Genomic DNA, 14,414 nt, shown 5'->3' with positions numbered 1-14,414 from the left:
GAGCAATTCCAACCATGTCTGGTTTTCACCTCCAGTCCCACCTCTGATATGTAGCAGAGCTCTTAATGTATTATCTGACTGGCATTCAGAAAAAATGCATTACAGAAGGTTTTGCAGGATGCCATTTGTGTATTCCTAACAAGCAGAAAAAAAGTGGGAATGAAATTTAAGTGGGAAGAGCAAAGGACAATCCTTTGAGTACAAATATCCCATTCAACTCTTATTTTATATACTTGGGCTATTTTTTGAAACACACAAAAATGGCAGCTTTTGCATCCTTCATATGACGAGCATTGCATGTGTAAAGGCACAACCCAACTTCTGTATTTAGCTTCATCCTTCAGATGGAATACTGACATTTTCTTAGGTTTTCAATAGAAGTTATAATGATGTAGGAGTTGGTCACCAGGAACACAACTGACTAAAATTTATATCGAGATACACAAATGAGAATCTTGCAAAGTACAAACTTTCAGCAAATATCATGGGGCAATATGTTCTCTGGGACACAGAACTTGTTCTTTCCGGATTAAAATACAGAAGGTCATTGTTTGGGGTCATGCAGGACTGTCCCTAAATAAAAAACAATGCAGATTTCAAAGCATAAGAAGACTATGCACTACTTCAACTCCTGGAGAAGAGAGTCAGGTGGGAATTTTGAAACTTACTTCAGGCCAGTTATGAGAATCCTCTAATTTTCCTCAAGCTTAATGACACACGTTACAAGCGCTCAAAATGAAGGGCAGTGATTTTCCTATAGCTCGGCTTTTGGTACCTAATCTACTCATTTAAGAAGGCACATTTCCATGCCCATCAATGGACAGAGAGGGCTTTTCCAAAGGGAAACTCCAATTGTCTCATTTTCTGAAATGTCTTTTAACGTCAGATTACAGAATATGCCCCGAACTCCCCAAGAATGGGTGCCTGAGAATCATATCACAAGATAAAATATTTCAGTGAACGATTATTAATTTTTTCTTCTTTGTCTCCACTGAGGAGGCAGTAAGTAAACTGTTTATCCTAGAAACCATAGGAAATTTTTCAAATCTACAACTGAACTATAAGAGTAAGGAATTAATTCAAACTGTTAGAAAATACTGTGCTGCATGAGTAAAGACAGACCCAGATGAGATAAAACACTGTAAGAAAAACACACAAGGATCTCATTTAATTACCTGCATCAACATAAACTTCAAATAACTTAATTGAACAGAAAAGCCTTATGACAGGATGCCACTTCTTTATTTAAAAGAAACCAAAACTATGCCTCATAACCACTATTAGCAAAAGCAATCATCAAAGGTCCATAAAGAAAGAGAGAAGTGCCCAGTGTATGTGTGATACAAAGGTTAGCCTGTGTTTCCAACACAGAAAAAGAGTCAGGAACACCACTGGGAATGAGCAATAGGAGGGAATTGAGCAGAACAGACCAAGGTGTAAGCAGGACAAAAATGAGATACCCCAAAAGTGGCATTACAGGGAGCATTGGACAATTTCAATATCCAGGAAAACAACTTCCCAACTGGATTTCAAAATGAAGATGTGGCAAACAGAAATAACCCAAGTTTGATGCGACTACAGATTTCTAGAGTGACAGGCTTTTATTTATATAATGCTGAATTTTAAATGCACTGTCCTTTTGGAGATAGAGCTCTAAAGAAAAACAAAAGAACAGTAACTAAACCAGTAAGTTACAGGGGAAAACAGAAAAAAGTTCTCATAAAAAACCCATAGGAATTATACACAGAAATCTTCTATTTCAAAACTGAATTCTTATTTTAAGACTGAGGTCTTTTGCTTGCCTGCTGCTAAGAAGGTGGTGAAAATCACTTTGATATCACTTTTGTGTTCTCAGAGGTAAAGCCTGAAGTGTTTGACCATCAGCAGACCCAAATAAATGAAAATCATCTGTATAACAAGACCGCTATTCCTTCCTAACCTCTTCTCAAGCAGCGCATTGGAAATAAATCCTTTCAATTTTATTCTGGTGTATTTTCCACCAGGTTATGGTGCACACAATCTTATCTGGGCCATTTTTCTAACTATTGTGACATCACATTAAACTGCTGAGAAGTGAACCGTTGTTGCACAATCAACAGAACAAAAAAAACCAGAGTCTGTTTTCTTGTTTTAACTGAGACTTGGGGTATGTATAGCTAGCAAGAAGAAAAACAGAAATGAATGTTCATTACTAGAAAATAAACAGAAAACTGCTGAATGAGTACTGTAATTCTAGGATAATGGGCCTGATGCCTCCTCTTCTGTTTTGTAAATATTTTTTCAAGTATTTCCTTTATTTCCCATTGAAAGCTGTTTTCCTGTTCTCAGTTGTCTCATTAACCATATTGTGTATAAGGTGGAAAGTGACTTTGGTCTGGCTGGAAGATTATCTGTAAGATGACACGTGATCCACTCCAGGACATTTAAAAATTTGTATCTCTGAAAGCAATATTGACATTTAACTTGAGATTTGGAGGGCAGGGGGAAGCATATTTCAGGTTCTTAGTACCAAAACACTTGGTTTATATTGTTTTGCAGAAATGCCACCTCAGAGATGAAGTAAAGCAGCAATTTCACTTCTAATTTCATCCACCAGTTATTCTGGTCTGAGAGCTGTACATCATTAGTCTCCCATGCCACCATAATCACTTCCTGGGCTGTGTCATAGATTCCTCACCCCTTACTGGCTCATTACTCAGGAACACGCTCTAACAAAGTATTCCAGTTTAAAACACATTTTTCAACCGACACTTCTCGGATGGAACGTTGCACTGGTTTGTAACAGGCAAAATGTCAGGGACCACAGAGATTTGATTTGGGAGTGCTCTGAAAACTTTGAAACCTTACCCAGGATTATCCACCTCCTTGTGGTGTCCCTTCCTGCTCTCTGTTTCATAACTTTGGTCACAACAGACCCCTATTTGTTTCCTTCTCTGCTCCTCGATTTCTGCAATCTCATCACAAGCCTGACATCTATTGTAGATACTCCTGTGTCCTTCAATTCCCAGAGTAAGCTCAGATTTCTAAGTTCTGATTCCTTGGATATTGATCCGCTGTGAGATTTTTTTTGGCAATAACAATTCTTCTCAGCATTTTCTTGATTTTTAAAACAATATAAAAGTAACAGTTTGCTACCAAAAAAAAAAAAAAAAAAAAAAAAAAAAAAAAATCAGTTGTTTTGTGCTCAGAAGACAAATTATGCTTTGAGTGAAATACAAGCCCAGCACAGAACGGCAGCAGAAAGACCAGATACTGCCTCATTCCTACACTTGCTGTATCACAATTTTGACCTTGTTTGTCATCTTTAAGGTGTTCAAATAGAAGTTTTCAGCACCTTGGCAAATCAACCACACCAGAAAAAGTCAGGGTGCAGGCAACATCAAATGTGTTGTCTAACACCTGAAAAAAAAGCATCTGTGCTTAATTCAACGGTGAAAAGCTGGAACAACTTGGGAGGACTATAGCTGATAAGCAATCAGTTTATGAAAGGAAATAGTTTCTTTTTTTTCCTTTTTTTTTTAAATCCAAGGAAACTGAAAAATTTCTAGCTGAGAAGATAAAAAGAAAAATGAGGTTTCAAAGACCACATCACACCAGTGGATTACACTGCTTAAAAATAAGCAGATACTGACTAGAAAAGCTCTTTTCTAAGATTCCTCTTGACATTCTGTGATACTACTGCACAGTTTCAACAGGACGAATTTTAACAAATTTACCTCCAACTATGAACCAGGATCTGGTCATCGGCTGGTCATATTTTAATGTAATCTAGATATGCCTTTAACTGCAAAGAGTTCAATTTGCCTTTGAAAACTCTAGTTTTCAGTGCACACAGAGATTTTAGTGCACACCTTCTACTCAGTAACCTCACAGTTCCTAGTGATCTGTAGGTAATATGAAACCTGCTTCTACCTAAACTTGCTTTCTAGAATCCTTATCTTGCCCATTTCTTGCTATATTTTAAGACCACATGGCCTTCACTCCATCATAAATTATATTGTTTTACTTTAGTACCTCCTTTCCTGTGTTTCACAGAGTTGGGTTTTCTTTTTCCTCCTTTTTTTTTTCTCACTTGTATTCAAAACACCGCAAATTGGAATTTTCTTCATTTTCTTCAAGAAAACAAACATCTCCAACACACCCTCTGCTCCCTCACTCCATCTATTTTTGTTGGTGTTTTCTATTTGCTCTACCAGACTTGGTTTGGATGCCCCGGTGTATTTTGTCTCCATCCTATGTTTGCTTTCCAGTTTGAGAACTTCCTGGCAGACAGGGTCTGTAAATTTGCTTTATAGAGCACTGAGGCAAACAGTCAGCACTTAGTGAGGAAGACACCTGGTAGCTCAGGAGGAACAGGTGGTTTTTATCATATAATGGGACATATTCTGCCCTACAAACTCCCCAGTCCGCATCAAAAGAGAAAATCTGAACATTACTTTGAACAGTTTTGACAAGAAATTACCTATATAACTTTGATGACATTTGATTAATTTCTCAGTGTCCAATATCCGTCATATTTTAAAGGAAGATACAGTATCCTGGTGCAGCTCTAACTTACACAGTATGACTTTACAGCTCACCATTTTTGTCAAGGGTTTGCCATTTGTGTGTTCTCAAAGCTTAATTATAGTATGTTACCGAATGCATTGGAAAAATAGACTCCATGTACACATGGTTTATGTACAAAGGGATTTGTTTAGCATTAGACACACATTCTTAGCATTGTACATGTCTGTTTCACTTAGTGGTAAGAAAAGGCTAAAGTAAAAGCCAAACAAAATTACCACAATGTTCAAATTCCAATTTATCTTCAACTATTCTGTAAGTACAGGATCTTCCCATGGGCACTTTCTTACCATTTAGGAAGCTGCCATGCTGAAGCCAAAATATTTATAATTGGTTAAGGATTTGGGGTTTGGGGTTGTTTGGGTTTTTTTTGTTTGTTTTGGGTTTTTTTTCCTCATCTATCCAGAATTTGCTAGATAAGAACTTCTCACTATTTACACTTTTCTGAAGCAAGACTTTCACACTGAATTTTCAGTGGCACATTGCAGATGCCCATGGGATGGAGATAAAAATAAGGCAGAGAGAATTTGCTCTCAGACTAAGAGCTCCAAGAAGGTTGTTCCTTGTTATTTCAGAAAGCAGTGGAAGTATTCAGGCACTACACCAGGAAATACAGTTGGAAATAGGAGCAATGATAAAGGCTGAAAAGACTTCTTTTAGCAATGCTAAAGTAGTTCTTGCCATACAAATCAGTTTGCCTAACGTGAGACGTTAATTGTAACGAAAGAAGTTAAATTTTCCCAACCAACTCTTTATAAACTTAACAACAAGAAGCACTGTGCATGAATTCCCCCTGACAAGTTAGAAAACTGTATGTGTTGGGGTGGGCAGTAATAGGAGCATGTGGAAAATGGTAGAGGGAATGGGAGGATAGGCTGAAGAGAACACATGGAATCACACTCTGTGTGTCCACAATGCACCACCAGTTATTCTCGTCCTTCCTAACACATTTTGCTAATGACTCCACTTGATTCAAACATTCCTTGTAAATCAGACCTCCTTGTAAATCAGGATCTCTGATTATTGTCACTGTACTCTGCCCCCTTCTTGCTGTTGAGTGCCCAAAATGGGATATAATGCTCCAGACTACCAACACAGTCCCAGCTAACAGGGAGTGTCTGTCAACAGCAACTGCACACACTGCACAGACATGCATTTTAACTGAGCTACTGACAGAAACTCATGTTCTGACCCTGAACAGCTAAAGCTCTTTTCTCAGAGATATACAATATCCCTTTAATCATCCAGACTTGGAAGGCAGGTCTAACAAGAGACTGGATAGCTCAAAATAAAAACCTCTCCTAGCTGCATCACAGAAAAGTGAAAATAATATTCAGAACATATTTACCCTTCTGTATGTCTAGTAATTGAGCCAGCACTGATCAGAAGCAACCTCAACTCTGAAGCACTCAATTAGCAAACAATAGAAAAGGTTATGCAAGACAGGAGAGGAGGGGATATATTTGTCTTCAGTGCTACTGCCACAGCTGATGACCCTGCACAAGAATAGAAGGCACAGTGCTCACATTTCTGGCTGAAAGCAGATATTCCTTCACAAGAACTGTAAAAAAGCAAGGTATAACCAGTTTGAATGACAATGCTATTAAGAGCTGTGCCTTTAAGCCTTCCTGAAACAACACTGAAACATTTCAACACGATGATATTAGGAAGTAGCAAAATACCAAGGGATTTCCCCCCAGTTAAATGGAGGGCTGATGCTGGGAGAAGGCAAGTGATCAGTCACCCAGCTGGCAGTAGAATATGAGGCCTCCTCAGAGAACACCCCTGGTATCCCAAGGACTCTGTCTTGCTGCTGTTCACACTGCTCTGGCTCAAGACATGCACTGCACAGGCTTCCCAGGCACCAGGGGAAAACCCAAAGGAGGTGAAAGCTCAGGGCAGCAATTACTGCATGGCTGTATTCAAAATTATTTGCAGTGTAACTATCTATGTGCAGGTCTTATGTAATGTATTCATAATGGCGTAACACACACTGACCTCAAGTAAATCACTAAGCACACAACTTCTGGTGCTTTCAGTGCTCTTATTTCCATGAGTGTATGAGACTTATTCACAGCCAAAGCCTTTGAAACTAGATTTTCCATATATCTCTGCTATCACGTACTTCTTTCTCTTTAAGAATGAACATGAAAACTCACAGCTTAAAATGATAATTTTTGTACAATGCTTCACATTGTACAAAATCACAAGCACAACAATTGAAGAAGTGCAAAATATATGTTTGTCACATGATAGAGTAAGCAGGAAATATTTTAGACAATTTTGCCTCAAAAAAGGCCCTTTCTTTAAAAATAAAGTTATTTGCAAGGAAATGTGTCAATTTGCTTTTCATTTAAAAAAGCAGAGAGCATTTTGAAATTGCTCAAATATTCTATTTAGATACTTTCAAGATTAAAAAGTTCTAGTTTTAAGTTCAAAATTATCTTTTTGGTTTTCTTCCTCCCAAAGACTAATATAGATGTAGAAAAGCAAGTCAAAATGAAATATTTCAATATATGCTGATAGCAAGTATATAATTTCATCTGATTCACCTTTCCTTGACCTTTATTTATAAGCTAAATGATAGTTTATCTTTTTTCTATTTCAGAGAGCAGAAAGTTCTGAAGCTTCAAAAAAATCTTGACACACATGATAATTACTTTTGATCTATCTTCAATTCTGTAAAGTCATTTAATCAAAATATTTGATGAATACTTGTAGCAATATTTTGGATGTGTCTTTCTTTCTCCTCCCTGAATTTTTTCATCTTAGGGACATACTTTTTAAAAATCAGTCTTAATATTAAAGAGTATTTTTTTTTTTTGCTGTGGCTTAGTCTTCCCAAGTCCTTAGCCAATGACTTCTAACAGTATAGACCATATTCTTATAGCAACTGATTGTGAAGTCACATCCAGAAGTCGTTAATTTAAGGTGAAGAATGGGCATCTGGGAAGCATAAAAAGTGCTGGTAGTGCTCCTGATTTACAAGAAAATATTAAAATCAACATTTCAAAGCCCAAGACAAAAAAAAATACATTCTAAATAGAGATAAAATGCAGCATGAAGCAGGGACTCTTGGTTCTTTTCTGGGTGAAATAAGGAGCACTGCACTTGTTGAATCTGGAATACTACCCAAAAAACAGGACATAGATTTTCAGAAGAGGAAATCCTTGCAAAATTGGAAATACATAGGAGCAATGGTAACAGATTCTCCACTCACAGTCATCAACTCCCTGGCCTCTTATAGAATTGTACTGTATATCTGGCAGAGGTTTATACCCCAGAGGAGCAGTGTCTCATCTGTTTGAGCTACACTGGACAGATTTGCTGCCCTTGGGGGGTGATACACTTTGGGAGGCTGTCTCCTACATCTATCAGTCAGGGCAGGATCTTCACCCTCCAATAAAGCGCCTTTGTTGTGCCCCTTGATGCACAAAAACACCCCAAAACAATTTTCGTGCCCCAAAAGCCTTTTTGACATCTCCCCCATTCAGGGCAGCCTTTTGCTTTTGAAGTAATAGGTATGTGAATAATCAAAAAGCACTCAAAATTCTGCAGGTTGCCAAGGATGCAACCTCCCCAATATTTAAATAACCTATTTTTTCAGTAAACTATTTCTTTTTACTATCCCAGCTGACCTTCTGTGGAAGCTGACCCTTTATACAAAATGGTCATGTACAAAACCGTGAGGGTCTGGCCAGGGCTGGTCTCTGATGTGAGCAGCCAGTTCAGAGGAGTGACTATTAACAAGTCTTAATTGCAGCAGAGTGTGATTTAAGTGCCAGGTAGTGTTCATTTTGCACATTTTCACATCTGAATGTCTGTATTCTTTTAGACCTTTCTAAGTTTGATGTCAAATGGCATTTTTCCAGAAAAATACCCAAACTTATAACGGTTCAGTGCTAAAATCCTACCGCCTGGGCAAAGAGTGATTTAAATGGGGTTTAATATTAAATGTATGTGCATGTGTTAGTAAATACATCCTTGTAAAACTGTCACTGAAAGCACAAATATGAAGTCTTTATGCCACAATAGAGCATTTATAATATGCCATAGCCATCACAATGTATATATATTAAAAAAACCATCAGATGTGCTAGTAGCCAGTATTGACAAAATCAGCATTTTCACTATGACATTATTAATATTCTTCTTGTTGATTATCATCCATTTCATTGTATCGTCAGTGTATCCCCATTCACAGACAAGATGCAATGAGCTGATCTGGACCCTTTGTCTCAGAGGCATGAAATTATTAAAGTCAGAGCACTCTTGTTTAGCAGCACCAGGACCACAGCAAGTTATTATGTTCTTCCATAAAAATCAAACACAAAGGGCAATTTGCTACCAAGGTTGCTTTTTGCATCCCTCACTGAATCCACCAATGCTTTTGTAAGAACTTACAAGGTGTCAGACAGAAAAGCTAATCCAAAAACTTAAGTACAGACTACATGTAAAGTTTTAAATTAAAAATTATTTGGTCTCAGAGGCCATTTTTCTGACTAAATCTTCTGCATATTATTCTGATATTCACATACTTCAAAAGAGAGTTTAGATTCTGCTTAGTCAAGAAAGAAAGATTTAAATGGAAAAAACAACTGCTTTATGAAAGAGTCCAACTAAGAGGAAATATCCAGAAATCCATTTGATTTACTCAGTGCCAATATTTCCCTAAGACAATTGCTAAGGATTAGACTCTCACTTGAAAAGGGAGGCTACAAGTCATGTCTGTGGAAGTAAAGAAAACCTGTGCAAACATCAAGCAATATTACACAGGACATCCTAGAAAATCTTCTCTTGTCATTTAGCAGCCTGGCCACCAGTCCAAGACCCCCAGAGCAGTACATCACATCCTTCATTTTTTTCAAAATCAACTCAAAATCATAGTTATGAGTAACTGCAGTGCTAGAAGAAGAGTCAGTAAGAAGGTGGCAGGCACAGCATTCTTCCCTTGTGCTTGTTCCAAGCAGCAGCAGTAATTAAAACTTCTAGAACTGCAAAAACTTACTTCTGAAACAGGGATTTTATTTTAATAGCAACATTTCCAGGGGAAATACTAGCTTTAACAAAATTAGTGGGATGTTAGGGCAAACATGTTGCTTATTTAGCTAAAACAAAAGGCCTGAAATCTTCTCTTAGCAATATTTTAAAGCCTAGCACATTCTCTAATTTTTTTCCTGATTTATTTTCTTCCAGATAGCTCAATTAAGGATGCATCATGGAAGCCTATAAGTAGAGATTTTCTGCTTTCTGTGTGAAACAAAATTAAAGGTCTATTTTTAACATATCGTATTTTTCTTGTTTCCTGATTATTACCTCATCTTGAAAATTTGTTTAAAGAAACGAAATCTTAATCTTTTACAATATCATTTATTAACTGCACTGAAAACAATCAAACAAACAAAACCATACAAATTTGCTAGATCTACCTGGTAAAAAATGAAATCATTAGCATGGAATGAACTCTCATGTTTTCATGAAATAAGTGTTAACTTTTGTCCAGAAAAATTTTGCATATTTGCTACAGCTCAACTATGAACTACCCACAGAAAAAATCCTAAGAACACAATGTGAACACAAAATGCTGTTGTCTAAAGACGCCTCAATTTTACAGTGGGGGTGTTGATGCCTCCAGCTTTTTTATTACCTGAAAAACCATCAACAACTTCATAACGATGAATGCAATACAATTCAACTTGTAATTGCAAAATTCCCTTTTAAAAGCGGCAGATGTGTGCCAGCACATCTGGAAACCACTTTTAATTATGCTTTCCTCACATGGGACAGCAGTAGCTTGTACCCATAGCAAAGGTTTTATATCTGACCACACAAATACTTGCAACCACCTGTGCTTTACACTGATTTTCATTATAGACTGTATCACATTACTGCCCTATTATTCCAGAATGCCATTTGAAGCTGTTGTGTGACTAAGCTGCATCAAGTGTGGTCTTGAAAAGGCCTCTACTCTACAAAAATGTAATAAACTTGATTGCAGTTAGGGTACTTACCACTGCGGGTATCACAATATGCATGGTCCTCAAGTTGGCTTCTCTTGCTCTGAAAGTCATAAAGGGGATACAGTAACAATCATTATTACCAGTCTGGGAATTGACATTTACCAAACTAATGCATGTCCCTAAATGAGATACCTTGTAAGTATTTGGAATTCCTTTCCAGTGTTTGTTTCTTTCCTACTATTAATACAGTGGTATTTTAGTCAAAGACTCGGCTGCTTCAGCCGTGCTCTGAGACCACAGAAAAGAAATTTCAGCTGTGATCTGCCAGCATAACACAATTTCAATTCTGTCATCAATATTTTCATAGGCTGCAAACACTGTGAGCTACACCACTAGGTTGGGTTTTCTAAACTCAAACCTTCCTCCCTTACTCCCCGTTGCCCCACTCAAGTATAACAGGTTTTTTTACATCACTGTTCCTCATTTCTCACAATTAAAAAAAAGTTTCAGATGTCTGCAAAACTCTTCTTCACAAGACTCTTTCTATATTTTGGAAGACTGCAATGTTGACATGCAAGATTTTGTACGTCTCGGTGGAAGGGAAAGATCAAACATTTGTAACACTCAGCCCTTGGGAGATGTGGCATGCCCAGGGACAGACTGCTCAGAAATGGACACTGGGATGTGCAAATTTGTAAAACACAAAGTACACCATTTTACAGATTATGTTTTAGGATAATTTGCTCTGCTGACCTGCACAATGTGCAGGTAACTTAAAGAGCACCCAAATATGTCTTCAGTATAATTTATTCTGCTTAATAATCCATTACTATGCTTGAAAGGAAGGTTTCCACATAGTTATATATATATATAAGAACCCACATTCACCTGTCTCATATTTTCAGCCTATAATTCAGGTCTTAAATTTTGCTGTAACTCATGAAGCCCCAGAGGCTCCCTCACAGGACTAAGCCTTCTCCCAGTGCTCTGCCCGCATAACTTCTCTGCACTCTGCCAAGGGCTCTGGGATCACAGCTGCAAGACACTGGCCCCACTTTGAGAAAGGCTCAGAGCAGAGCTCAGATCCTAAACCAGCCACTGTGCTCCCTCTCTACCAGGCAGAACAAATGCTCTGTACAGTCACAAGTGCCTTGGCTTCGCTCCTGCCCTCGCTCCGTTCTCTCTCCCGCCTTGCTCCGCGCAGCTGCTCCGGGGCAGCGGGGCCCAGAGCCCCTGGCTCAGCACCCCTGGGAGCTGCTTCTCCTGCGGTAGGCAGGACTCTCTGGGTCAGCAGAGGGGGAACAGCAGGCTCTGCTTTAATGCACCTTTTTGTTTGGTCATCTCGGGGCCTCACACACGACACCTGGTAGGCGTTTCAACATTCAGCCAAAATTAAAAGGCATTAAAATTATATAGGGGGTGTTCACTGGGTCAGTGAAAAGTATAGATACTTTTGCAGAAGCATCTATAATATTCTAAGATTGAGTATTTCAACTGTCCGTAACCCCACTGCTGTAAAAGCACAACTTAATTTCACACTGCAAATACATTTATTACCCATGCAAAGAAGTCACAATATTCCTTCTACTATTCTTTAGTTTTCTGTGGTAACATTTTAACATTGCTAAAAAAATGTTCATTTCTATGAATTAATTTAAAGAAAAAAGGATCATTGTCTACTTTAAAATAAGACACACTCTGAATATAACTTGTTAAAGATTTCCCAACTAAACACATTTATAGGGCAAACAAAGACTGAAGCACCCTACGGTACTCTAAAAAAGATAAAAATATCCTTTTTTTTGTTTGAAGATGAAGGTATTTTGGAACCAACCTTGCTGAAAGAAAATTATGCCTGACTATCCAAACAATAGGCCTAGAATGTAAATTCATTTCATCTTGGATATACACAAATGTAGCATTTTAATGGGAATGCACTAGAAGACAGGTAGCTGCACATACTGAACTCCACTTGAAATGGTGATATGAATTGATAAATCAAGGTCAGGAACAAGAGTCGTTTCTAGAAGGGGAGAAGGACAAGGGAAAGGACTGTAAATACTCAGACTGCTTCTTTACAACACAAGGACGGCACATTCAAGCCTTTTATTCAGTAAACCTCCCTCTTTGAGGAGTGCCAACGAAGACAAGGAAGCTGCTTGAGTTAGGATGGCAATGACAGTCATGCTAGTGACATCAGGAACTAAGGGGGAAGAGCAACCAGGTCACAGGGTGTGGGATCCAAAGACACGTAGTCAGGGGGATTCTCTCTGCTGACTGCAATGGGCACTGGATCAGTCCCTTGCCCTTATTCCTCTTTAACTATCCCACTTGTAATGCTGTCATCATGAGCTTAAGGATGTGACTGGGAAGGAGAGAAGAAATGTCTTTGAAGTCACGAAATACATCCAAGATTCTGGACACCTGCCATTTTAAAACACTCAGCCGAGCACACTCGGCCTTAGCATCAGGTTAACAGTCGGGAAGCAAGGAGCAAACAGAGGAAAAATCCTACCACGGATGCATCCTCCCTGCCTCACTCCCTCTGATTCCAGTCATTTTGGGTGCACTGAGCCATCCTCCCATGCCCAGCCAGTCAGGCAGCCCCCACGTCTGCAACCATGCTGGAGCCTGCCCATCGTGCTGCCATCCCTGAGCCCTGCTGGAAACCAGCTCTGGGGCCAGGTGCAGGGGCTGGTGCTTGGGGCTGCACATATCTGAGGAAAGGAAAACATGTGGGCTCAGGTTCAGGGTGCTGGAGAGGCCAAGCAGGCAGAGGGATTGCTCCCAGGAGCAGGGAGCAGTCGGCAAAGAGGCAGTGCTTTCCCCAGAGCAGGGTGGATGTCGTGCCTGTTCTCCCCTATAGCGAACTGACTGAAAATACTAAAAAGTCTTTGCAATCCTATTGGTCCTGCCAGCGGAGCCTGACTGGCAGGACAATGCATCTTTGTTCTCAATTAAAAACATTATTTGGGGGCAGTAATTATTTAAAAGCCAACAGGAAAAAGATTTTGTGATTATAACCACAATTTCTCAATTGAAGCAAATGTTTTAACAAATCAAGGTTTGATAGAGACAGACGAGAGAAGGAATAATAACAACCACTACTATGACTACATGTAGCCTTCATCCAGCCAGTACAATTTTACTTGTATTCTGAAATCAATGCACCATAATCACAAACCAAAAACATGCCTGTAGTGAAAACCCACATACAACACATGCAGATGTGGAGGGATTCCATAAGGACATTACATTACTGGATACCGTAAGCACCCTGCCTGCTCTGTTCTCCTTTTCCTAGGAACATAGAGCAACCGTGGCTATTCTAATACTGAAAAATGGGAAGCAGAGCAAGAAAGAAGTGGAGAGAATTTGTGTTAAATTGGATTTTCTTGTCTACTCCTGTAGTTTTTATCACCCAGATGACAAAATATTATCATTAGCAGCTTATACCAAAAGTTAACATTTGCCCATGGTTTTCTATTTTCTCTAAACCACAAAGGTTGGAGCCTGTTATGCACTCCCCTTATCTTACTCTGTTACTTTAGAATCTAAGAGAGCACTGTGCACATTAATCTTTCATGGCAGAGTTCACTGAAGTTCTGCCAAAATTCAATAATTATGTTCCATCCAATCCAGCAATTTATTTATCTCATTGCTGGAATTTAGAACATATAGAACAAAGTGCTTAGTTTATATGAAAGAAATCCATGCTAAAAAAACAACAAACCCATAAGACAAAATAAAACAGCCCTGTTTCATTTCTAAAGTTTTAAAACATGCAGCAGAATCTACTGAGAAATAAAGCTATTTTTACAAGACCAATGTTTTGATAAACTGAAAGTATTCCACGATGTTTAGGGTTCTTTTTCTTTCATGTAAGTG

At 38.6% G+C, this 14,414-nt stretch overlaps 1 protein-coding gene across 4 annotated transcripts in view; it reads right to left on the bottom strand.

Annotated features, from left to right (window-relative positions):
- Positions 1–14,414, bottom strand: part of LOC104689428 — a 143,169-nt gene that overhangs the window by 83,007 nt on the left and 45,748 nt on the right. For all 4 annotated transcript variants that reach the window (XM_019285961.2, XM_019285958.3, XM_019285960.2 and 1 more), the window contains one exon: positions 10,578–10,626. In XM_019285961.2, coding sequence (XP_019141506.1) covers positions 10,607–10,626 — 20 coding nt within the window. In that variant the 3' untranslated portion in view covers positions 10,578–10,606. The remainder of the gene's footprint in view (positions 1–10,577; positions 10,627–14,414) is intronic.

Source organism: Corvus cornix, chromosome 1, assembly GCF_000738735.6.
Source record: "Corvus cornix cornix isolate S_Up_H32 chromosome 1, ASM73873v5, whole genome shotgun sequence".
Taxonomy (NCBI): domain Eukaryota; kingdom Metazoa; phylum Chordata; class Aves; order Passeriformes; family Corvidae; genus Corvus; species Corvus cornix.
The sequence above is the reverse complement of the archived record's forward strand: the minus strand, read 5'-3'. Positions and strand labels throughout refer to the sequence as shown.